The sequence below is a fragment of the Cyprinus carpio genome, chromosome A4 (assembly GCF_018340385.1).
Source record: "Cyprinus carpio isolate SPL01 chromosome A4, ASM1834038v1, whole genome shotgun sequence".
NCBI classification, from domain to species: domain Eukaryota; kingdom Metazoa; phylum Chordata; class Actinopteri; order Cypriniformes; family Cyprinidae; genus Cyprinus; species Cyprinus carpio.
In genome coordinates, this window is record NC_056575.1 from 4,146,570 (window position 1) to 4,169,789 (window position 23,220).

The 23,220-nt window shown below is 36.4% G+C and overlaps 3 protein-coding genes across 5 annotated transcripts; 1 reads left to right on the plus strand and 2 right to left on the minus strand.

Moving 5' to 3' along the window:
* Window positions 1–4,524: 4,524 nt before the first annotated feature.
* LOC109099728 (failed axon connections homolog) lies at window positions 4,525–9,507 on the minus strand. The gene is made up of 6 exons (XM_042747699.1): window positions 8,902–9,507; window positions 6,875–7,010; window positions 6,601–6,797; window positions 6,185–6,402; window positions 4,976–5,092; window positions 4,525–4,895 (listed from the first exon to the last, which is right to left on the minus strand). The coding sequence occupies exons 1-6, from the start codon at window positions 9,159–9,161 to the stop codon at window positions 4,609–4,611; spliced, it is 1,215 nt and encodes a 404-aa protein (XP_042603633.1). The 5' UTR covers window positions 9,162–9,507; the 3' UTR covers window positions 4,525–4,608.
* Window positions 9,508–10,144: 637 nt separating this feature from the next.
* LOC109099729 (cyclin-C) lies at window positions 10,145–17,565 on the minus strand. The gene is made up of 12 exons (XM_042747867.1): window positions 17,398–17,565; window positions 16,785–16,891; window positions 16,523–16,607; window positions 16,284–16,353; window positions 16,151–16,202; window positions 15,189–15,244; window positions 14,604–14,639; window positions 14,432–14,523; window positions 13,220–13,287; window positions 12,991–13,070; window positions 12,793–12,911; window positions 10,145–11,561 (listed from the first exon to the last, which is right to left on the minus strand). The coding sequence occupies exons 1-12, from the start codon at window positions 17,427–17,429 to the stop codon at window positions 11,507–11,509; spliced, it is 852 nt and encodes a 283-aa protein (XP_042603801.1). The 5' UTR covers window positions 17,430–17,565; the 3' UTR covers window positions 10,145–11,506.
* A 669-nt stretch (window positions 17,566–18,234) lies between these two features.
* Window positions 18,235–23,212, plus strand: LOC109112243 (desmin-like). Of its 3 annotated transcripts, none has more exons than XM_042747551.1 (11): window positions 18,235–18,608; window positions 19,705–19,873; window positions 19,965–20,114; window positions 20,207–20,326; window positions 20,409–20,504; window positions 21,010–21,144; window positions 21,230–21,340; window positions 21,425–21,535; window positions 22,027–22,151; window positions 22,572–22,793; window positions 22,905–23,212. In XM_042747551.1, the coding sequence occupies exons 1-11, from the start codon at window positions 18,250–18,252 to the stop codon at window positions 22,990–22,992; spliced, it is 1,686 nt and encodes a 561-aa protein (XP_042603485.1). In that variant the 5' UTR covers window positions 18,235–18,249; the 3' UTR covers window positions 22,993–23,212. The 3 variants fall into 3 exon arrangements, with proteins under 3 accessions (XP_042603485.1, XP_042603501.1, XP_042603492.1); XM_042747567.1 differs by having other exon boundaries at window positions 22,910–23,212; XM_042747558.1 differs by having other exon boundaries at window positions 19,708–19,873.
* The last annotated feature ends 8 nt before the right edge of the window (window positions 23,213–23,220 follow it).

The following is a 23,220-nucleotide window of genomic DNA, read 5'->3' on the forward strand; positions in this document are numbered from 1 at the left end:
TTACTGCTCCGTCAATGTACAATTTTAGGAAAACGACCAAAACACTAGATGTCGATTTAATTTACTGTGTATTTATAATGAATAGTGAATCTTAGGGCCTTGGAAATTTTCACTGCCTTGAAAAACGGCGTAAAGCCGCATTTGTGTGTGTGTGTGTGTGTGTGTGTGTGTGTGTGTGTGTGTGTGTGTGTGTGTGTGTGCTATGAGCGCCATCTACTGACGATAATGTGTTGGAGAAAAGCAATTCTTAACGAAATTGAGATATTACAGTCGTCTATCCGTTTGCATGTTCTGTTTAGTCAAATATACTGTCATGAAGAAGCCTAATGTAATATGAGCTCGGGGGTGTATTTTATAAAATTACAGTTTCAAGTCACTCACCTTGCCAGGTGTGTTGTTAGTTCAGATGGTATCTGTAGAGGTTTGTATAGATTTGGTAACGTGCGAGTCAAAAGTCTCAAGTCAATGTATGTTTGTTGTGAATCATATTAATTTGTGTAGCGTGAGCATCAGCTTGTGTTTGAGAGAAAGCTCTTACCTTTGGAAAGTTGTTGTATTGGAGCAGGTGGCACATAAAAACGTTGGATCAATCTTTATGGACTGCTTAAGGTTGAATATCAGATTGTAAACTGAATTTATTTTAAACCCTCTGAAAGCTCAAATCATATAACAAATACCAGTTTGCAACTGATTTAAATTAACTGAATAAATAATTAAAAACTATTAAACATATAATAAACACAATAAAATGTTTTGATTATAATTTAGCTTTGTGACAGTATATGCACACTATACTGATATGATTTAAGTAGTTGTTCTGTAGGCTTCAGAAATGAGGAAGTTTAAAAATCCTTCTAAATTATCTGTAGGCTTATTAGTAAAGAATATTAAGAATTAAAGAATTCACTGTATTCAGAAACCACACATACAACCAGGAACAGTTCATTTAATACAGCTATATTTCATGAAATATGTTTTAATCTTTAATACATTCGTCAGACAATTTGGGTTCCTTATGTTACAGTGACCGTTAGTTCATGTCCACAACCCCTCCCTCCCCAATATTATGTGTATAGCCCATAATAAATCCATAAATCCACCAGGGTCACGATACACACAACATAGACTCTGTAATAGGGCTCTAAAATCAGCACACACAGATGTAAAGAAACATGAGACTTTGCCTTTCCAAAATTATTCCATCTTTGGGTTGCCATATTTCTATCCCTTTTGGCATATGAGTGGGGCCATATGTTTTGTAATAACTACACGATTGTCATGTATGGATGATAAAACCAGCTAGAAACTAAAACTCAACAAGGAACCATTAAAAATTCATTTGCAATAGTCTGTAACGCTTGTAGTGAGTTTTTGAAGACAAGCCTTGAATTCTGGCCTAGTGAGCATCATCTGAAATTCATTCAATATGATCAAAAAGAAAACACACAGCTCTCACAGGAACTAAAACAACTACAGATATTCATGAAAAAAATATAAAAACTCATTAAAAAGAATAGAATAAGTGTTTTGCAATACTTTCAAAATATAAATTAAATCACAAGCGATAAATAAAAAAGGTCAAGTGGTCCAGGAATAACACATAGTATACACACACACACAAAAAAGATAAAAAATATAAATAATCTTTTTTTTTAGAATTAGGCACAGTCTTCAATCAAGAACAATACAAACAAGCAAACAAACATCTTAAGAAAGACTATGTTTTTTTTCAGGCTGGCTGCCAATTTTATGACTTTGTATTTAAAGGAATAGTTCGCCCAAAAATTTAAATTTGCTGAAAATTTACTCAGGCCTTACAAGATGTCTTACAAGATGTAAACGAGATGTAAATGATTTTGTTTCATCATCAGAACAGATTTGGAGAAATGTAGCATTTCATCACTTGCTCAGCAATGGATGCTCTGCAGTGAATGGATGCTGTCAGAATGAGAGTCCAAACAGCTGGTAAAAGCATCACAATAATCCACACCACTCCAGTCCATCAGCTAATGTATTGAAGCCAATTATTGTAGCAAAAATTACAGCAAATTTACATATTTGTGTGAACTGTTCCGTTAAGTCTTTGGCACATATATATAATTACTGGCATGCAAACCTTTTATTTCTGATAAAGCACCAGTTAATTAACCCAATGTTTATTTAAAATAATTTTTTCCTACACATTTCCTAACAATGTTGCATTTGAACACACATCAGATAAGTACATTTGAATTTGAAGGACGTAAAAATGGTGAGATGCTTTCCATTCTTTCTAATAAGTGCTCTAAATAGACAGCATCTTAATGCAGGATTATGTTCAAGATATTGAAAGGGCTTTTGTGGCAAGAGGAAGGAAGTTTGTACGGCACAGCAAGATACAGATTATATCTCACTACGGAACAGAAAAACTTAAGTCTCCCGTCCTGCATGTGTGTTGTGCATCGGCCCCTAGGAGATCATTCCTGCGAGTGTGTTCATGTGTGACGATGACTCAGTGACTCAGTCATGCAGCATATGGACACACACACACACACACACACACACACATCAGCTGTCTGTCTCCGTCTGTATTGTGTCATGCGTCTCCTGCAATGGCTGCATTTGAGTAACACTGCTGCATTACTGCTGCAGGGTATTCTGTTCTATTCTGGTCCAGTGTTTTCTGTCGTAGTAAATAATGATGCAGCCACAGGAGGCACTCTTTCACAATCACAGATCCATCTGAAGTGTTTGCTGTTCGACAAACACCAGTGATGTTTTTAGCTACACATTCAGCACATATAACAGCTGCACACATATATACGAGTCTCGCATGATATAGATTTCAACTGCATGCAACTGATTCAGAATCTGCATTGCAGACTATATTGATTTTACATTTTCTTGTAACTGAAAATAGACTGAACCTCAAACAAATAAACGATTATATTTGTCAATTTTCCATTTATATAATCACCGTACTTGCTCCTACATGAATAATTCACCCAAAATCAAATAATAATCTGTCCATATTTAAACGTACATGGAGCATTGATGAGATATTACTGATATTAAACCATACAAGTTAAATAAGCCTCTAAATTATGAACACGATCAAAACTTTGCTGAAAACCCGTTGTACACAATCTACTACATGCCTTCTGTCTTCAGACTGATAGTTTATACTTTTTTTAGCAAGTAAAAGGCCTTTTAGTATCTTTCTAATAATGTTGTGGTTCACGTGTCTTTTTGCTGGGACTGATTTTTATTAAATAAGCAGAAAAATAACTTATATTGTTAGTTATATTTCAAGATGAATACTTACTGGATGGAAGCAACTTAAGCTTACTTGACTTGCACATACTTGGCTTACACATCATTTTTTTTAGAAAAATCATGGTAAAATGTGAGTATCAAATATGATACATCAGCCTTGAGTGACAACTGATATTTATAGGCATTTTATGTAAATAGTCTGTATAACCTGAATAAAACTGAGCGCAAGCTCCATATTCTCTTATATCATATATTATATGAGCCATAAAAGCCATGATGCTCCAAAAAAAAGCTAACTTTTTCTATTTATTTATTTTAAATATTGACTAAATAAATGGTTCTATTTAAAAAAAAAAAAAAAAAAAAGATTTTTGGGACTATTATTTCATACATCAAGCTTTACAAGGTTAATCTGTTCTTCACGTAAAGCCACTATGTAACTTCAGAAGACCTAAAATATACTGCATAAGTCAAATAAACCACTTTTTCTGGTGCTTTTTTTAGATCTTGACAGCCTCTGGTCACTGTATGCTTTTATTTTATGAAAAAAAGTGCTTAAAATTGGTTCAAAATGTATCCTTTATGTTTTACAGAATAAAGTAAATCATGTAGGCTAGGAATGTTATAAGGATGATTAAATTACAGAAGTTTCATTTTTGGCTGAATTATTCATTAATGCATTACATAATTGGCCTTGAAAAATGAAAATGGCAAGATCATATATTTGATAGTCCTGCTGCGCTGCAATGGTTTGAGAAAAAAAAAAAAAATTAAGAATAACATTTTCACAATAGCCATCTGTCAGTTTTCTCGCTCTGCATATTACAGTCTTAGCTTTTTAAATTTGACCGAATAAAACTGGACGTGAATTTTAGATTGACTACGAGATATTGTGCTGTCTAAATGAGTCAAGCTGTTTCACACAACAAGTATCTACACATTTCATTCAGAACCCAAAACCCTTCTACCTGTATAATAATAAATCCCAGGATGTAAGAAATGCTGTCTAGCTACAAACACACACGGTGAAGGGGAAGTGGTCACATGTGATGATGTCATTCTGCTGATTTCAAAGCGCAGTGATGATGTCACACCGCAGGAGGAGTGATTCAGCTGAAGCGTCATTCTCACTCTTTTTTTATTCTGTATTCTTCCTGGATTCTCCCTCGTTTAATAAAATCCTGTTTCATTAATTAAAAAGTGTCAGAATACCTGTGTCTCATTGATGGTATTGTGGGAAAACCACTGCCACATCAACATATTTTTTTTTGAAGAGCTTTTCCTGCTAAAGGGCTTGTGGGAGAACAAAGGGGGTGGGGCCCGTGCAGATACATCATCAAGAGGGTGTGGTTTTCACTTCAAATGCTCCATTTCTGAGCATTCGGTGTCCATGTCAGAATCGAACAGAGAGCGCCCGGTGAGGTCGCTGTCCGGTGACGGCGTGTCGTGGTGCGACAGAGCGCTTTCCTGATCCTGGAAGCTGCCGCTGCGTGAGTACAGACCCAAATCCGGAAGCTGGGAAGGAGAATCCGGCTCCTCACTCAGTCCGTCGTAGTAAAGGTCGTCGACGTCCACAAACCACTCCGGCCAGAATTTCCGGCGGATTCGCTCACAGTACATGGCCAGGTTGATGAACTCGCCTGCACAGATGAAGCAGCTTCAGTCAAAACTTTATATGACAGTATTCCAGTGCACAAAAAGCATGAGTTTATGACCTCACCTTTTATTAACTGCTCTGGACGTGTTCCTGGGAGAGTCCACATGGCCTGAGCGAGATGACCAAATACAGCAGCGTCTACTGTGGAGAGCTTCGGGCCCATTAGATACTTTTTATTGCCTATAGGATAGATTCTATTATTAAACTGAATTATATAAGACAATAGAAAAATTATTTTTTATGTTTTTTTTTTATGTGTTTTCTGGTTTGTTGCTATGATGTTCTGGTCTCTAGATATGGCTCAGATACCTATGGAAGCTTGTTTCTACCACAAATTAAAAAAAGAAAGGTAATTGCAATTTTTTTAAATCTGACAATTATGAATGTTTTTCACATAAATGCAAATTTATATCTTAAAATTCTGGCTTTTTTTCCTCAGAATTCTGAATTACATCTTGAAACTTTGACAATTTTTCTCAGAATTGTGAAAATATGTCTCACAGTTATGACTTTTTCCCTCTGATTTTTAATTCTAACATTTTTTTTCCCACCATGGAATAAAATGTAAAAAAAAAAATTCTAGCAATTGTGAGTTTATATCATCACTATTTTGAGAAGACAAGTCAGAATTGTGAGATATGAACTCAGAATTGAGAGAAAAAAGTCAGAATTGTGAGATAAAAAGTCGCAATTACCTTATCTGTTATCCCATAAAGGAAAGATGTTTTCATAGCAATTCACCTGTAGTACGAGTATCTTTTCATTAACACTCTTGTTTTAAGCATAACCTCATGCAATATTAAGTAAAGTGTATCTTGATATAACAACCTTTACTTATTTGTACTGGAGAACAAGACAAAAAAAAAAGATAAAATAATTTTTCCAATGTGAAAGGAGGATTTAGGCTTACTGGGCACTAGAGGGCAGCACAGATCCACTGCTGCATTATTTTGTAACTTGTTTCAAAGGCTCTGAACTCTGGAGATTCATCTAGAATCATCTAGATCAGGGATCCTCAACTCTGAACCTCGAGATCCACTTTCCTGCAGAGATTAGATCCAACCTGGATTACACACACCTACCTGCAACTTTGTAGTGACCCTGAAGACCTGGATTAGCTTGTTCAGGTGTGTTTGATTAGGGTTGGATCGAAACTCTGCAGGAAAGGACCCCTGAAGACCCTGATCTAGATTAAATATAAAAAATGACTAAAATGCTACAAATCCTGTCAATGAAGCTCAAAAAACTGTGCCTCAGATATTCAAAACACACCAAGGAATGTGGCAAGTGTGCGCATGTCTTTCTCCATCAGAGAGTAAACCTCTTCTTTGGAGAAACGTCCGATCCCGTGGCCGTACATCTCTCTCTTCACAATGCTGCCGGTCACCTGACTCAAGATCCACCTGAGCAGGTCACTCAGCGGCCCGTTTGTGGCTAACATCTTCTGCGTCTCTTCCACATTGTCCACCCACTGACAGTATGCTATCGTCCTGAAGCAAAACGCATCGCATTTAGACTATTAACACATTTTAGTCGTTCAGTAACTGTTGTTCATGTTGGAATCCACTTATGCAAGTGAATCTGATCTCTGTCTTTCAACAATATAATGAAGAACTGAAGATGTTTATTCAAATATCAGGTTGATTTAGACAATATGTGAAGAAAAAACAAAAACAGCTCATTCTCACCAGTAGAAGTGCTCCTCCACCATTTTGGTGATGGCACGTGAGATGGCTTTCTCCTGAGGACTCAGGCTGGAGTTGAGGTTCACGCCAAGCTTCTCCTCCAGGAAGTCGATGATGAACTCTGTCCCGCACACCTGCTCCTTATTATACGCGATCCATGGCATCTTCCCTTGAGGGGACAACTTCCCATCGAAGTAGTTCTGAGGAGAAAATAACTTGTATGTTTAAAAAACATCCATCTCTTTTCATAACATATCATTATCATATATTCTGATACCTGGTAAGGAAGGTCCGCCATCCGCAGGTATGTTTCTATCTTCAGGCAGAAAGGGGACAGGCTAGGCACTCCAGTTTTGGGTCGGGCAAATTGATGCAGAATGATGGCATCTTCAGAGTCCAACTCCTGTTCCTTCCTACAGGGCAGCAAATATGGAAGTGAATTAGAAATTAATGGAGAGCAAACAGTTTAAAAATACACTAAAACATCATAAAATGATCAATTTTGTTTTAAAAATGCACCAGAAACTGTCCGAAATGAGCAAGATACAGCACCATCTACTGTGAAAAGCTTTGGGCCCATTAGATACTAATGGGAGAAATCCTATTATTACGTTGGGAGAAATTATATTATTAAGTTGAAATATGTAGGGGGAAAAAATAGATTTTTTTAATGTGTTTTCAGATTGGTTGCTATAATATTTTGGTCTCTAGATATAGCTTAGTTACTTCCTTCAGTGTCGCTGGGATTTTTTTACATTTCATCATCTCTAAACCAACTTTATTATATTCTAAAATTATCAATTTTGTTTCAAAGCACACCAGAAACTTTTCAAAATGAGCAAAATGACCGTATACAGCATCATCTATTGTGCAAAGCTTTGGGCCAATTACATACTTTTAATTGCCTTTGGAAGAAAGTATATTTTTTAATTAAATTACTTAAGACAATAGGGGGAAAATAGATTTTTAGGTTGCTTTTAATGTGTTTTCTGGTTGGTTGCTATAATATTTTGGTTTCCAGATCAGGTACCTCCTTTAATGTCTATGGGATTTTATATATATATATATATATATATATATATATATATATATATATATATATATATATATATATATATATATAAAATTTTTAAACAGAGCTCATCAAATCCTAAAATTGTCCATTCTGTTTCAAAATGCACCAGAAAGATTCCAGAAACACTTTTCAGAGTTCAGTCTTTAGTGTTTTCTATTAGCAGGATTTAGTCGCTGTCCACTTCACTGGTGCTGAAACACATTAAAAGCATCACAGTCAGTAGCGTTCTCTCTTCAGTTTTGTACTTATGATTATGTGTCTGATCTTAAAACAGTTATTAATATGTAATTATATTTGTGTAATGCATGTCTGAATCAATAGCTCATGTGAATGATCGTCAAATAACACCAAGTCTTTCCCGGGGCTTTGTGTAACCTGAGATGTTTTGCTGAGTACTAACAGCACTGGCACTTATGCAAAGGTCAGAGATGAAGCAAAAGCACAGAATTAAACCCAGCTGGCTCTGATCACTATATTGATGGGTCACTATTCACAGGCTGTCATGAGGAGTCCGATAAAGGTAATTCTGTCACATCACAATAACACAAGGAGACATTATCCTCAAGGCCTACACATAGAGATGCTCCTGCAACCATGCCCTTGATATAGCACACATCAACATGTCAACATTCAGGCTTTAGACGAGGTAATAAATACCATCCTGCTCAAAATTCAATCAGTTAGCAGGTTCTGTTTATTCATCACTCTTCAGCTTAGGATAACGAATGGACTGCATTGCATTCTGTTGACACGATGGTCCAGGATATTAATTTAGGTAATTTTTCTCACTTAAAGACCTTGTTCATGCACCTTTCACTCAACCCAAAGGAGTAAATATATAAGATAGTAATAAAAATAATCATAAAAATAACAATTATTATATATTTTTATATAGAATTAATATTATTTATAAAATATTAAATATATTAAATAAAATCTAAATTATTTAAATATCAAAATATAAACATTAAATCTAAAACGTTTAATAAAAATATTTTATAATATATTTCTATAAATTACTAAATACATATAAAAGCACAAGCACTGCATAAATAGTAGTAATAATCATTTATATTATTATCACTACTAATATATAAACGCTGCATGGATGGCAATAATAATATAGATAGATAGACAGATAGATAGATAGATAGATAGATAGATAGATAGATAGATAGATGATTGATGGATGGATGGATGGATGGATGGATAGATAGATAGATAGATACCTAATGACAAGCAGCTCGTGTAGTAAGTAGGCAGCGGCGGCGAGCAGCGCGCCCCCGGTGATGTAGAGCGTTTTCCTCCACCAGGAGTCGCATCCTAACGCAGACATGATCCCTCCGTACTCCTGCAGCGGGTAGGCGATAATGTACCCATACAACGAGAGATCCTCCTCAGAGCCGCACAAGCGGAGCGACAGGCTCTTGTTCCGGCCCAGCTCAAGCGCGCAGGAGCGGCTCCAGGCGAAGCCGACGCGCCAGAACATGCTCTCTCTCCTCTATCCGCCCTTCGGCCCGGTGTGGGTTCGACAGAGGAGGCTTCATCAGTGCCGCAGGGTGGAGGTGGTGAGGATGTGGGTATCAGAGGGTCTAAGGACAAACGGGTGAGGAGCAGCAGCGGGCATGTCGCCTCCTGATGCTGGCCGTCCGTCCCCGCAGTGGGGTCGGCATTAATCCGCAGCCGCTCGCCGCCGCTGTTTACCGCACAGCTGAGCGCGGTACGTCACCAGGGGCGGGGCTGCTGATGCTGCTGACGCTGCGAGGGGGCGGGGCGAGTGAGCAGATTCGCCACTCTCATTGGTCAGATCCACTAGATTGATAATAAAAATTTCATAATAGCTCATTAAATGAAATCAGTAATTTATAAATATGTTTAATTATTTTGTTCCAAGAAACAGTGGATGAAGTAGCTTTGCAACTAACCCCACAGAACGAAGAATTACTATGTAACATCAGTGTTATTTTTATATTGAAATCTATTGTTATAGTTTATTAATATTTTGAATTCAGTTTTATTTTTTACATTTTCTGTTTTGATTTTCATTTTAAAGCTTTAGTAATTTCGTTGTGTTTTATCGATTTTATGAGTATATACATAGTTTTAATTAATTTTTATTAGTTATTTTAGTTGGTTAATTCATGATAATTGGGACATTTTTGTCAGTCATTTTAAAGAGAAAAAAAGTTTCCCAATTTAAACTAAGTTAAACTAAATGAAATTGAGAAATGTTACATTGGCAACTAGCTGAAGTAAGTTTCACGTGGCTGCCAATGCACCATTAAAAGGAAGTTTAAAATATAACTATTATTTTAATATAAATTATGTAAAACTTTATAAATATATAAAAATATTTTATATAATTATATAATGAAATTATATAATTTATATATATATATATAAAAAATATATATATTTTATATAATTTTAACACAGGACACTTTTAATGCCAAAAAAAAAAAGTTTTAGTAATTTTTGTTTCAACAGCAGCTTTATTCAATAAGGCTTCTGAGCTCCATTATAGACAAACGAATGAGAACAACACTCCAAGCCCTCTCACCTTTCACAGCGCTCACATTATCAAATACTATATATATACAGGCAAATAATACATACACCGCATCACGGAGAAGGGCCACATTTATTCAAGTTCCCTCAATAAAGACGAGGCAACACTCCTAAACCACAACTAAACGTAAAAAATGAAGCCAAAAACAAAAATTCCATTCAAAACACAGCCAGACATGTATGTACTGTAAAATCTTCTGAGGTCCTTTATGTCCCTCAAACTAATGATTGAGATGCAAATGATGGGAAGTGAGGGACTTGATAACCACAGCCAACATGTAGGTCTACATTTCCAAAAGCCTCAAGACATTGGCTTGTCCTCTATTAAACGTGATGAGATACTTCAGTGTGCTGCAGCTGCAGAGACATCAATTCACAAAATGAAAGCAAAAAAAACAGCATTTGGGTTCTGGAAAGTACACTATATGTAGCATAACCATACAGTAAATTTATAATAAGACAAAAATGATAAAAACAAAGTCAAGGGCTATAAATGGAAAGCATATTTACAATCTTGTATGAAGCATATTGTGATCAACTGAACTATATGTGTCACTTGTGCATTCTAACTCACATGCACACGTGTGTCAAATATCCGATCAGGATTTGATTACACAGTACGAGGGTTCAAAAGATCGCCGTCACATAGCCCTGTGGCCAATCAGTTTACAGACAGCCACTTTGTAGAGAGGACTGATCCGTTTCCCTGAGGAATACAAACTGTGATATGGTCAACGAGAGGCAAGCATACAAATATATTCACGATTAAACACACACACTCTCCATTTGTCGCTCTCAGACAGAAAAGAATCAAGTTTTCTTAGTTCCCAAAGAGCGTCCGCTGAAAGAAGCTTAATGGGACTTTTCAAGGAAGTCAGGACCATCGACTACCAAAGATCTGGGAAAACAGCACCCCTCTTAATCAAGTAGATACCCAATGAGGTGCGTTTGTGTGTGTGTGTCAGTAACATTCAAGACTACAGCCTTAAGCTTGGCAATAAACTTTAAATCAAAGCATATTTTCTATTGGTGAGCAGTTCTGACATGGGCTGCTCTGATTGGTGGAAGGAAGGAAGGAAGGAGGTGGCATCATTCTCTCTGCTCTGATTGCTGGAAGAACCCAGAAGACAGGAAAGAGAGGATTTGTGCCGGGAATGGGTTTCCCCGTGGTCATAAAACAATGTGCTTGTGTAAAGCAGCATTTAGATGTGCCAGGATGTGCTGTTTGTGTGTGACTCCGCCTCAGGTCCTCCAGCAGGGGCCGCTCTAGGACTGACTGTACGAGCTGTTTTGGCTCCCGTTTGAGCTCTGGTCAGTCTCACTGTTGTCAGAAAAGCAAGAAAATACAGGCGCAGAAGAGAGATGAGATAAAAGAGGTCTTTTCCACTTTTCTAAAATTATTAAAATGACCAAAAATGTTGGTAATTGAAATAAAATATCAACATTAGATGAAAAACTTGAACAAACTAAATTTAGAAATGCTGCCTTGGGAACTAGCTAAAATAAGCTTAAGTACTAAAATTACTAAAACTAAAAATTAAATACATTTCTTTAAACATAAAACAGGCTTTAATAAAGGGCTTTTTTTTCTAACTATCTAAAACAATAAAATAAAAATAAACATACCGGATGAAAAACATATATTTTAAAAACTTTAAACTTAAACAAATTTAAAGCTATAAAGGCACAGTAAAAATAAATAAATAAAAATCACAAAACCACATAAATTTCGTTAAATGAAAATATATACATGAAAACTAATTCAAAATATTAATAAATACTATAAAAGTTTATAAATAACACTAAAATATCATTGGGCGGTATCATCAACCATGTTACATGCGGTGCAAAATTCACAAGTGTGAAAGCATGCTTAACTTCTAAAAAAGTGGTGTTATTAATTTTTTAAGATTTTTTGAAAAATATATATATGTATTTAGTGTGGGTTTTGTTTGTGAAAAAAAACAGAGGTGGGGATGCTTTTGAAAATTTTTATGATGTTTTTAATACGACGGAAATTGTATTTAGTGTGATCTCAGTTTAATAAAAACAGTGTAAGCCTATGTTAGGCCTATTAATTGTAATGATTTAATGTCCACGGTTATTCAAACAACAAATTACATCGAGAAAGCGAGCAAAGAACACAACGGAGCTTTTGAAACTCTGAATCAGTTAAACCATTGTGTCGGAAAATGATTCACTGTTTCGAAGCGCTCCAATCGGATCGCGTATCGCGAATCATTTGATTCAGATCTGGACGTCAGAGCGGGTTTGCATGATGTTTTTATCCCCACCGGGGATAAAAGTTATTCAGCAGAGGCAGGGATGCATAGACCAGAGAGGGGCAAATCGCACCCTGACTGTACTATATTCATGTAATTTTACTTTTATTCAAGAATTCAAGAGTTGCAAAGACCTTTTGCACTGATATGCACTGCCTCTTTTCATTGTTTCTCTTTGCAGTGGTGAAATAAATAAGCTTTCCATAATTTCCATATTAATAAATATAGTGTGGTGTGATTTTGATAAATGAGGTCTGCAGTCTGTCATACCTGTTAGGAGGGGGTTTGGGTTTGGGCACCTTGTTGAGCACAGCAGCCATTTCCTTCCTATCATCAAAGTTCTTCCACTGGTCATAGAGTTTCAGAATCACCCTGATGATCTCCAGGATCTGTTGAAGAGAAGATCCAATGTTAATGTACACAGCAAGACAGAAAGATTCATTTATTTTACAGCTGAGCGTGTCTTACCTTGTCCATGTCAACAGACAGCTCAGCAAACCACTGCCTGGCATCTTTCTGCTGCACCACACAGGCCACATGCAGGCAGGCTGGAGGAGGAGGAGACACAATCTGTAACTCCGCCCATGTATGTGACATGACAATTTCTTATACAGTTATTCGGAACTAAAACTTCACATTTTCTGCTTCTTTGCAAGCATAAGACGTGCTGGACTAAATGTAGGAAGTTTGTTCTTACCCAGTGCAATCATAAATGGAGGATAAAGCAGACACAGGTCTGTCCTGTAGGTGTCATTCACTATCCTCCTGCACACATTCACAGGACATTCAAGTTCACTCATTCAGCTTATTTTTCAAGACCGAAGTAAGCTATCTTCTGTGAATGTGCAATACTTCCGATTCATTAGCTGCTATAAGAAAATGACTAGAAGAAAAAGAAAATGTAGTAAACCAGTGTTATTTTAGTATCACTGGGATATATTATAGTTTTTATTAATATTTTGGATAAGTTGGATAAGTATTTTTATATTTGCAGTTTTCATCTTAAAGTTTTAGTCATTTTGTTGTGCGTTTTGTTTTATATTTGGTAGTTTCTGTTTGTTCATATGTCTATAGTTTTTATTCAGTTATTTTAATACAGCAAGTTAAACTGAATTAAAATGAGAAATGTTGCCATGGCAACTAGCCAAAATAGAAAAAAAAAAATTCTGTTAATTTTTATTTCAGTTATTTTATTTTTTATTTCTACAACTATTTCTATAACTATAATAACCCTGCAGGAAATGGGAAAACTATTTGCGCTTCAGACCAATTTATTTATAATAAAGATAATAAATTAAAATAATATTATAAGAAATAGAATTGAAGCAATATAACTGCTTGTTTTTGTAACAAACTTTAACAAACTAAAACTATTAAAAACATTTTTGCTAATTAAAGTAAAGCTAAAATAAAATAAATATTTGATGAAAAATGTAAATCAAAATTAGATATGTCGCCTTGGCAACTAACTCAAATGAGTTTAAGTTGAAGCACTAAAATTATTATTATTATTTTTAAATTTAAAACCAAAACTGAACTAAAACTGAAAGAAAAAACTAATAATAATATTTTAAAGGGGAAAAAAGCTAATAAAAATGGCAAAAACACACAACAAAATGACAAAAAAAATAAAACATAGCAGTACATAAATAATACTAGAATAACACTGCTGGAAGCAAATGACACCGGACGCCTCACACATTCATGTTACAAATGCTCGCACCTGCTCTTACGTTAAAAACAAGGTGAATAGAAACCGAAGAGCTTTTGGGAGATGCATAGATCCAGAAGCAAGAGGCTTGTATAGGCAAACTTATCTAATCAACTTTTCCTTTACCGCCCACTTAGACGTTTCTAACAGACTTATAAGGCAAAATGAACAGTGGTTGTGAAGCTACACACTCCTCACCAAGCCAGTGGCAGCAGCATGTCCTCCTGACCCATGTCCTGCACATACTGCAGTAACGGTCTGTAAGGGTGGTACACAATCAGACAGCAGTCCTGAAACAAAACCAAACATCCATGAACAGATGGCAAACACAAACAACTAAAGATCCCAAAGAAGAATCATCAATACAAACCATGAGCTCCAGTAAGTAGAACTCACACTCCAAGATCTAGACACAGAGAGAGAAGCGTAACATGTTATGTGCACTAATGATCATCTTTCCCTTTACGATGAGCCCTAAATGTTCCACCAGACCTCTGACATGTTTCCCTTGCAGCACCTGACCAGTGGCGTACCCAACAAATAACACTGTTTGTAATCATACCGCACTTATCACGAGCTGCCAAAACCAACAGTCATTTATCACCATAATGAGACTTTCGTAGGAAGGTGTCGTGAGCGTGAGGAATGTCACTCCTGATTGGGTGTCAGAAACTTGGTGACACTTAGGATGTGACAGAAGGCTGCATCATCATCACACACACAATCTCAGCCTCTCGGACAGCGTTTCCATCAAATAAATCTGACAGTTACAAGAACTTTCTATCTAGATCTCTAGTGATGCTGTCAGATTTCCAAAAAAAGGAATTCTTTCAGTAAGAGACCAACAACTTGGACTGCAATAGCAAGGCCATCTGGTACAACTCGCACTCGCCTACAAGCCAGATCAGTGTCTGGGAAGTTTTCTGCTGGATCAAAGCACAGAAGTTTGACTCACGTGGTTCATTCTGAAGGGAAACTCCTTTGGAAAGGCATAAGAGAACCTCGTTTTCACTGTAACAAACAGAGAAAGATGTATTTATTCCATATTAGTATGAACAGACAATTTAGCATGCTTTTCATGATCAAATGCGGAGTTAAACTTTCAGGGTTTCTGCAGGTTTTATGTAGGCAAATGTAAAGCTTTTTAAAGACCTTTTTAAGACCAAGAAAGGAATAATCTGAAGCAACACGTCAATATGTTCTCTAAATGTAAATGTCTAGAGAGCACACGATGAGCTGCAACACTTCAATGTTTGAAAAATACAAAAATTCAACTTCCAACATTTATATATGCAAATAACATTTACTGCTCCTTCTGATCACACTGCAATAAAGTGATGTTCTTCATCAGTATTTTTGCCTTGTTTTCCATTCCAAATGCCTAAAGATTCTTAAATCGTTTACCTGAGAAGCAGAGTGACTGAAGATCTTGAAGATCTTGTTTACAGTCAAATTGATCGAAATGAAGTAAGTTTATTATTGAAGGTCTGAAAACAGAACATCTTCAAAGGGGCTCAGGTAAATTGACTTAATTTAGAGAGAAAACTACATTTGATTCCACACTGAGCATTATAGTTTTAAGCATAAACTCACATCTTGTTCAATTTTTCATTTTAGATTTGCATCTCAAATAAATGCATCTTGATTAAAGGATGTTTAGACATTTGTACTAAAAAAACTAAAATACTAAGGAAGATGATCTTTTTTTCCCAGTGCATGCAACATTTATTAGTATGACTTTATGATTTTTTTTTTTTAAATGTTCTGCTCTTTATTTGTGGAAGGGTGAATTCGAGACCCGCTGAAACCCTGTACTTTATGTTAAACTCTGAATATCATAAGCACATGATGTTCAATTGCATTTCTGTAGTAATATATGATGCTGTCTGATGAGTTTGTAAAATATAAATCACTTACACACAGACGTTGCTGCTGAAATAAGGCGTGTGTTCGAAACAACACCAAATTCCTGTTAAGGACGGAATTTTATTGCATTAAAATTCAAATTTATGCATCTTTCAGCAGAAATCCCCATATTGAGACTGTTTACCTCTACTTTAGAGGCCAGAAACACACATGTGGGGGCCATCAGCACAGGGTCTATGCTCTTCAGAGAGTACCTGAACACAAGCCAAGAGCTTTCTTTTACTTTCATGCAAGTGTACTTGAAAAAAAGCCACAGAAAATAGATGTAGCACCCTCATTTGAAAAACACAAGGGCCATCAATCTAAAAGTCGAGTATCAATCTTTACAGAGGAAGGATGTAACCAAGGAAACGACCTGCTCACCTGGCGTAGAAACGCTTAAAGTAGACAGTTGCCGTGGCGATGACCTGCTGCCTGAGTTTCAAGTGTTCCCCTAAGGCTTGAATCACTGACACGAGATGACAGTTTCAAATATTAAGACAAGGTTTATTCCTTTAGACTCTGAAAGAACATTTCCTTAAAAATGCATCTTACATAAAATACAACGCAGCTGAATTACGCCTGAAGATTTGCAGTAATTCAGAACAGGCCCATATTCATATTTATAAACAAGTTGTCTCCATACCATTGGCAAAAAATATCTGTAGCTTCCAATATTCCTCCTCTGTGAGGAACTTGAGATCTTTCTGTCTCTCCTTCATCAGATCCTGTTTGTCCAGAACCCACTGCAGACTGATAAGAACAAACACCAGACACTTTAAACTCAGAATCATAAAATAATCACTTATAAATCAACACAGAAGCATTACATTGTATATTTAATATACTCCTAATGTCACTTGATTTCCAAACTTCATACAAGCATCAAAACAAAATCAAATTATACTAACTGAAAATCTTAAAAATCACTTAAAATGATGAAAATGAACTAATGCCGTGAATAATTATTCACACATTGAAACTATTTTTTCATAAATGTAATTTCCCAGAGCCACTAGCCAGCCGGCTAAAACTAATAATCCAGATATTTAAACTATTCCGACAATAAAAGACATTCATTCTAGTATATATTCTTTATATCATGGTATTACCAAAGATTTGGTAAAAAGCTAGCTATAATCAGGCAAATCCATGAATTTGTATGCTTTTATTTCTGTTACAACTTCGCAGCAACAGCAAAACCTCTAGAAATTCCTTTAATGTGCTCGATTTATGTCACAAAACACGTATCTACTTACTAATGTGAGCTCTGCCAGAAGTTCCCTGCCATCTCGAGGTGTTTGAGGTAGAAAATAAGCCTTAATGTGATCTTAAACTGTGTTAAAATAAAACGATACTCTGATTAAATCAGACGAGGAGCGCGACATAAAAAACACTCCGGCTAATTTAAATGTGCACATGAAAACGGTCCGGGGGGAAACAAATCTACGCATGAGTTCCGGACAGATTCCGGCGCTCTTCTTGTTTTCATAATATAATATAATATAATATAATATAATATAATATAATATAATATAATATAATATAATATAATATAAGATAAGATAAGATAAGATAAGATGATAAGATAAGATAAGATAAGATAAGATAATAATATTATTGTAGATAATATAATAGTACTGTTGTTGTTTTATTATTATATATAAATATATATAATATATAGCGCATGATATAAACTATTGTAAATAATATAATCATATATAAAGTTCATATGAAAATGGGAAAGAAGATTACAACTTTAAATAATAAATAGAATACAATACAATATTATATAATTTAATATTAAGAGTCATCGTGTATAATTATTGTAAATAATATAAACTGTATTATTAGTATTAGTGTTATTTAACTATTTAAATGTGACAAATAATATTTCATGCCACTTTGATGCTATATAATAATTAAAGAGTCATTTCTTTATGCGTTTGTGTGCTCGTTTGTTTCCAGAACATAATAAAGTAAATTATAGCAGCGTGCGCTTTTCTTTGATGACGTCACCAGCCCTCTCAGTCTCCGAGTTTTTAGAGAGTTTTAGTGCGGAGAATTTCATTAGTATAAGGCTCGCTGACTCGTCTATTTTTACCGCGGTGATGCTCTTCGCGGTGGCCCGTCAGATAGTTGAGCGGAGGGTTCAGCTGAGGTTCGAGATTCCTCGCGCGGACAGCAGGTATAAAGCCCCATCATCAGTGAGTGCGGACACAACGCTTCTGGAGCATCTTTGGACACGCGCGAGGAACCACAGCTTCACCATGAGTAACAGCCCAGAGAGGATGTCCTCTTACCGCCGTCACTTCGAGGGTGGCCTGACCTCGTCTTCCACGCTTCAGGTCCGGGTCTGCAGCCCTTCGCCCCCCCGCGGAGCCGCGCGCCACCGCTCTGCCAGTTACACCCGCAGCGGCACTATGGCACGCAGGGCGCTCTCCGGATCCCGCAAATCACGCATGACCAGGTATGCCTTAAAATATCATATCATATCATATCATATCATATCATATCATATATCATCGCTTATTTTATGTTAGCTATAACATTTCTTATTTTTGTGCACTTTAGGTCTAAGTAGGCTACTAAAATAACTAAAACTAAAAACTATGCTGACATTAAAAAATTAATACAATTAAAAAAACCCTCGGAACTAAATTGAAAATGATAATATAAAATGTAACAATAAAATCTAATTTAAAATATTGAAAAAATATATATAAAAGCATATCAACGATACTAGAATAACTTTGGCGATAATATAATATAATATAATATAATATAATATTACTGTTAACTAAAACTAAAAGCATAAAAAACATTATAATAACATATAACAGATATTTCAGCTAGATGCCAGGGTAACAATTCTCATTTCTGTTTAGATACAGTTGAAGTACTAAAACAACAAAAAACAAATAAACTAACACTAAAAACTAAAACTTATATAAAGACTTATTTAAAAAAAAAAAGTAAGAAAAATGTCAAAAACACAAATAAATTTACTAAAACCTTGACTAAATACACAAGACAGAAAATGTAAAAATAAAATCTAATTCTAAATATAAACAAACATATTATATTATATCAATGATACTAAAATAACACTGGCTGTAATAGGCTATAATATAACAATAACATATAATATCATTAATAATAATAATTGTATTCCATTATTACTATATTTGATCATTTAATTGGTCAAATAGCTTGTATTCCCTTTGGGGAAGTCATGGCCTAATGGTTAGAGAGTTTGGCTCCTAACCCTAAGGTTGTGGGTTCGGGCCGGCAATACCACGAATGAGGTGCCCTTGAGCAAGGCACCGAACCCCCAACTGCTCCCCGGGCGCCGCAGCATAAATGACTGCCCACTGCTCCGGGTGTGTGTTCACGATGTGTGTGTGTGTTCACTGTGTCTGTGTGCACTTTGGATGAGTTAAATGCAGAGCTTGAATTCTGAGTATGGGTCACCACATACTTGGCTGTATGTCACGTCACTTTGTCACTTTTTGTCTTTAAAAAATACAATATTTACAATAGTAAACATTGTTTACCTTCTTCAGCAGTGTGAGTATGGGAACGCTGTGTCTGGGCAGGGGTTTGGGGGTTGCTGGGGGTGCGCTGGATCTGGACGCTGCAGCCGCTGAGAACCAGGCTTTCCTCAGCACACGCACCAGTGAGAGAAAGGAGATGGTCGTCCTCAATGACCGTCTGGCTGTATATATCGAGAAGGTAAGACACTTCTGGGGCACGCTCCTCCATCTTCTCCTTTTGCTGTCCCACTCTGCAGACCGGCCTGTGAGTTTGAGTGTGCTTGTTCCAGGTACGCTCTCTGGAGCAGAGCAACAAGCTGCTGGAGGCAGAAATTGAGGGCATCAAGAGCCACTACGTGAAGCCGTCCGGTCTGCGGCTGCTCTATGAGGACCAGCTGAGGGAGCTGAGGAGGATTGCTGACCAGATGAAAGTCCAGCGGGTGAGGGATGACCACAGGCCAATTATGACTTTCTAACACATTTAGACAATAAATTACTCATTTCTAACAAGTAACTACCCTTGCTTTCGTAGGACCTGGCAGTAGCAGCAAAGGATGCCATGGCAGGTCAGCTGGAAATGCTGAAGGTGAAATACGAGGAGGCTTTGGAGGCCAGGAAAAAGGCAGAGCTTGAAATTGAAACCTTCAGACCGGTAAGGTCCAACTTAATACACAAAGTGTAACATCACTTGGTTTTACATAATGATTGGGGTTCAAACTCCCTCTGTCTACTAGGATGTGGACGCAGCCACATCCGCCCGAATTGCCTTGGAAAAACGACTGGAGAACCTGGAAGTGGAGCTTGAGTTCCTGCAGAGGATTCACAAAAAGGTGCAGACCATTTAAATATAATATTATCTAACATTATAATATTATAAATGTCATCATATTATTAGAAATAATAATATATAATAAGAATTGTGACTTTTTTCTTGCAATTCTGAGTTTACATCTCACAATTCTGAATATAATATAATATAATATAATATAATATAATATAATATAATATAATATAATACATTTCATCTGTATCCACTGTAAAAAATGAAATAAGTCAACATATGTTTTTCCATTACTTTAACTTATCAAAAAATATATATATTTTATCACACTTATCAAACTAAGTTTTTTAAGTTATACAAGATTCATTTATTATTCTTAAAAACTTAAGGCAGCAACTTTTTTTTTATAGTGTAAAATTTAGTTTTACTATTCTCAAAGAATATTTTCAAATTGTTATGTGATTTTATTGTTAATCACTTGATATTTCATTGCATTGATATGTTATATAACTGAATTTATTTTCTGACATTTATCAAAATTTTCTGTATGTCAGGAAATCGAGGAGCTGATGGCTCAGATTTATGGATCTGTGGCTAAAGTAGATGTGGCCTTCTCTTTGCCCGATCTGGCATCCGCCCTCAAACAGATCCAGGCTCAATATGACAGTATCGCTGCCCAAAACCTGCAGGTATTGAAGACGGGCCGCATATAAACCTCATTATCCCTTAAACTGGACACATCTGCTCATGTTTTTCCCGACCGGTGTTCACTAGGAGATGGACGCTTGGTATAAAGCAAAGTTTCAAGATCTTAACAAAGCTACATCACGGCATGTGGACACAGCGAGGAGCATCAGAGAGGAACTCACAGCTTACAAGAGAGAGGTGCGGGAAATCCTGTCCTGAGCCTCATTTAATAAAAGCACCAAACTGTACTGCCTTATAAACTGAATGCATATGTGTTTTTAGATTCAGAATAAACAGAGAGAACTGGACGCTCTTAAAAACAGGAATGAAGCACTGCTGCTCCAGATCCAGGAAGCACAGGAGAGACACAAGAAAGAGGAGGAGGAGCTACAGGTAAAGCCACGCCCCCTTCAGTGTCACAATGGCTACGACCAAAATGCAATTACTTGACAAGTGTTAAAAAAAATACATTCTATATAATATAAATGTAATCTGCACCTACCAGCATAGTTTCGTTGTTACACTTCTATTCACAAATCCTCTCCTGTGGACTGATGGGATAGTAAAGTGTCCATCATATGTGCACTTCAGAATCTCGATGGACGTAGTAGCTTGCTACCCTTTGCCTACTGTTTTATAAATACTGCAAATTCAAAAATACTACTCTTTTCACTTACTATAGTATAGGGAAGTATGCCATTTCGAATGCAGCCAGTCAAACTTATCAACTGTAGGTTTTCTAGGCAGAATATCATTGAGACCCATGGTGGGCACTTTTTTGTTGCAACCACCCAGAAACCAACCTCATAGCAAGATGTTACAACCATTCATGAGTGAGCTACACTTGATTTGATTTGAAGATCTCTCTAAATCATGCGTCATAGATCCGTATCGAGACTCTAAAGGAGGAACTGAAGTCTATTAAGGGGAAGATTGGGCTGCTGCTGAGAGAATATCAGGAACTGCTCAACCTTAAGATGTCGCTGGAGATTGAAATCACCACATACAGGTACTGCAGTGCTGCCATCACACCACGTCACCTTGAACGAGTGATACATTGTATCTCGCAATTTTTTTTTTTTTTTTTTTTTGAGACGTAAACACAGAACTGTGAGAAATTATCTCAGAATTCCAAGATATAAACTCTTAATTAAAAAAAAAAAAAAAATTGCACATTTTTATCTTACAATGCAGACTTTTATCACTGAATTGCGAGTTTATATCTTGCAATTCTGATTTTTTTCTCAAAATTGTGAAAAAAAGAGTTTTCAATATTGATATAAATAGTCACAGTTCCCTTTTTTTATCCTGTGGCAGAAATGGGATTCCATAATATGGTGATTAAAAATGGTTAACCATATACACATAGTTTAAAATTCTTGGCAACTATCCATATCTAACTCATTTTGATGTGCCTGGTGTTTTGCAGGAAGCTGATAGAGGGAGAAGACAGTCGCTTGTCCAGTATGGTGAGCGGTCTGTCTCTCATGAGCGTGAGCTCTGGGGCGATCAGTGGAGCGGTGAGCTCGGCCGCCTCAGAGAAGATGCTCTCCAGCAGCACACTGGTCGACCACAACCATCACGAGTCTGTGGGGGAGTACACTCACGAGCAGGCTGTGGAGATGACGGAGAGGAAGACCGTCCTCATTAGGTACAAGTAAACCATTCCACCACAATATTACAAAACAACTTCATACTTTTTTCATGTTATTATATTATAAAATGCATGTGGATGCTAATTCCCATCTCTCTTTGGTTGCAGAACAGTTAAGACAGATGAGGACACGTTTCAAAGGGACACACAAGAACGTACCATCACTATCTCTGGCGCCGCAGAGGAGAACGATTGAAATAGTCTCATTCCAAACCTCCATATCCTAGTTTATTCGTTTAGAGTTGTTGTTGCTCAGATCTCACATTCCGATATCAAAACTGGTTACAAAGCAAATGTCAAAAAAGTCTCATCCTTTGCTACCTACTTTGTGCTTTGACTAAACTGCTGTAACTGCGTCTATAAGCGTTTAACCATGTGTCATCTGATTCTTCAAAATAAAGTTTGATTGCATAGCAGCAGTGAC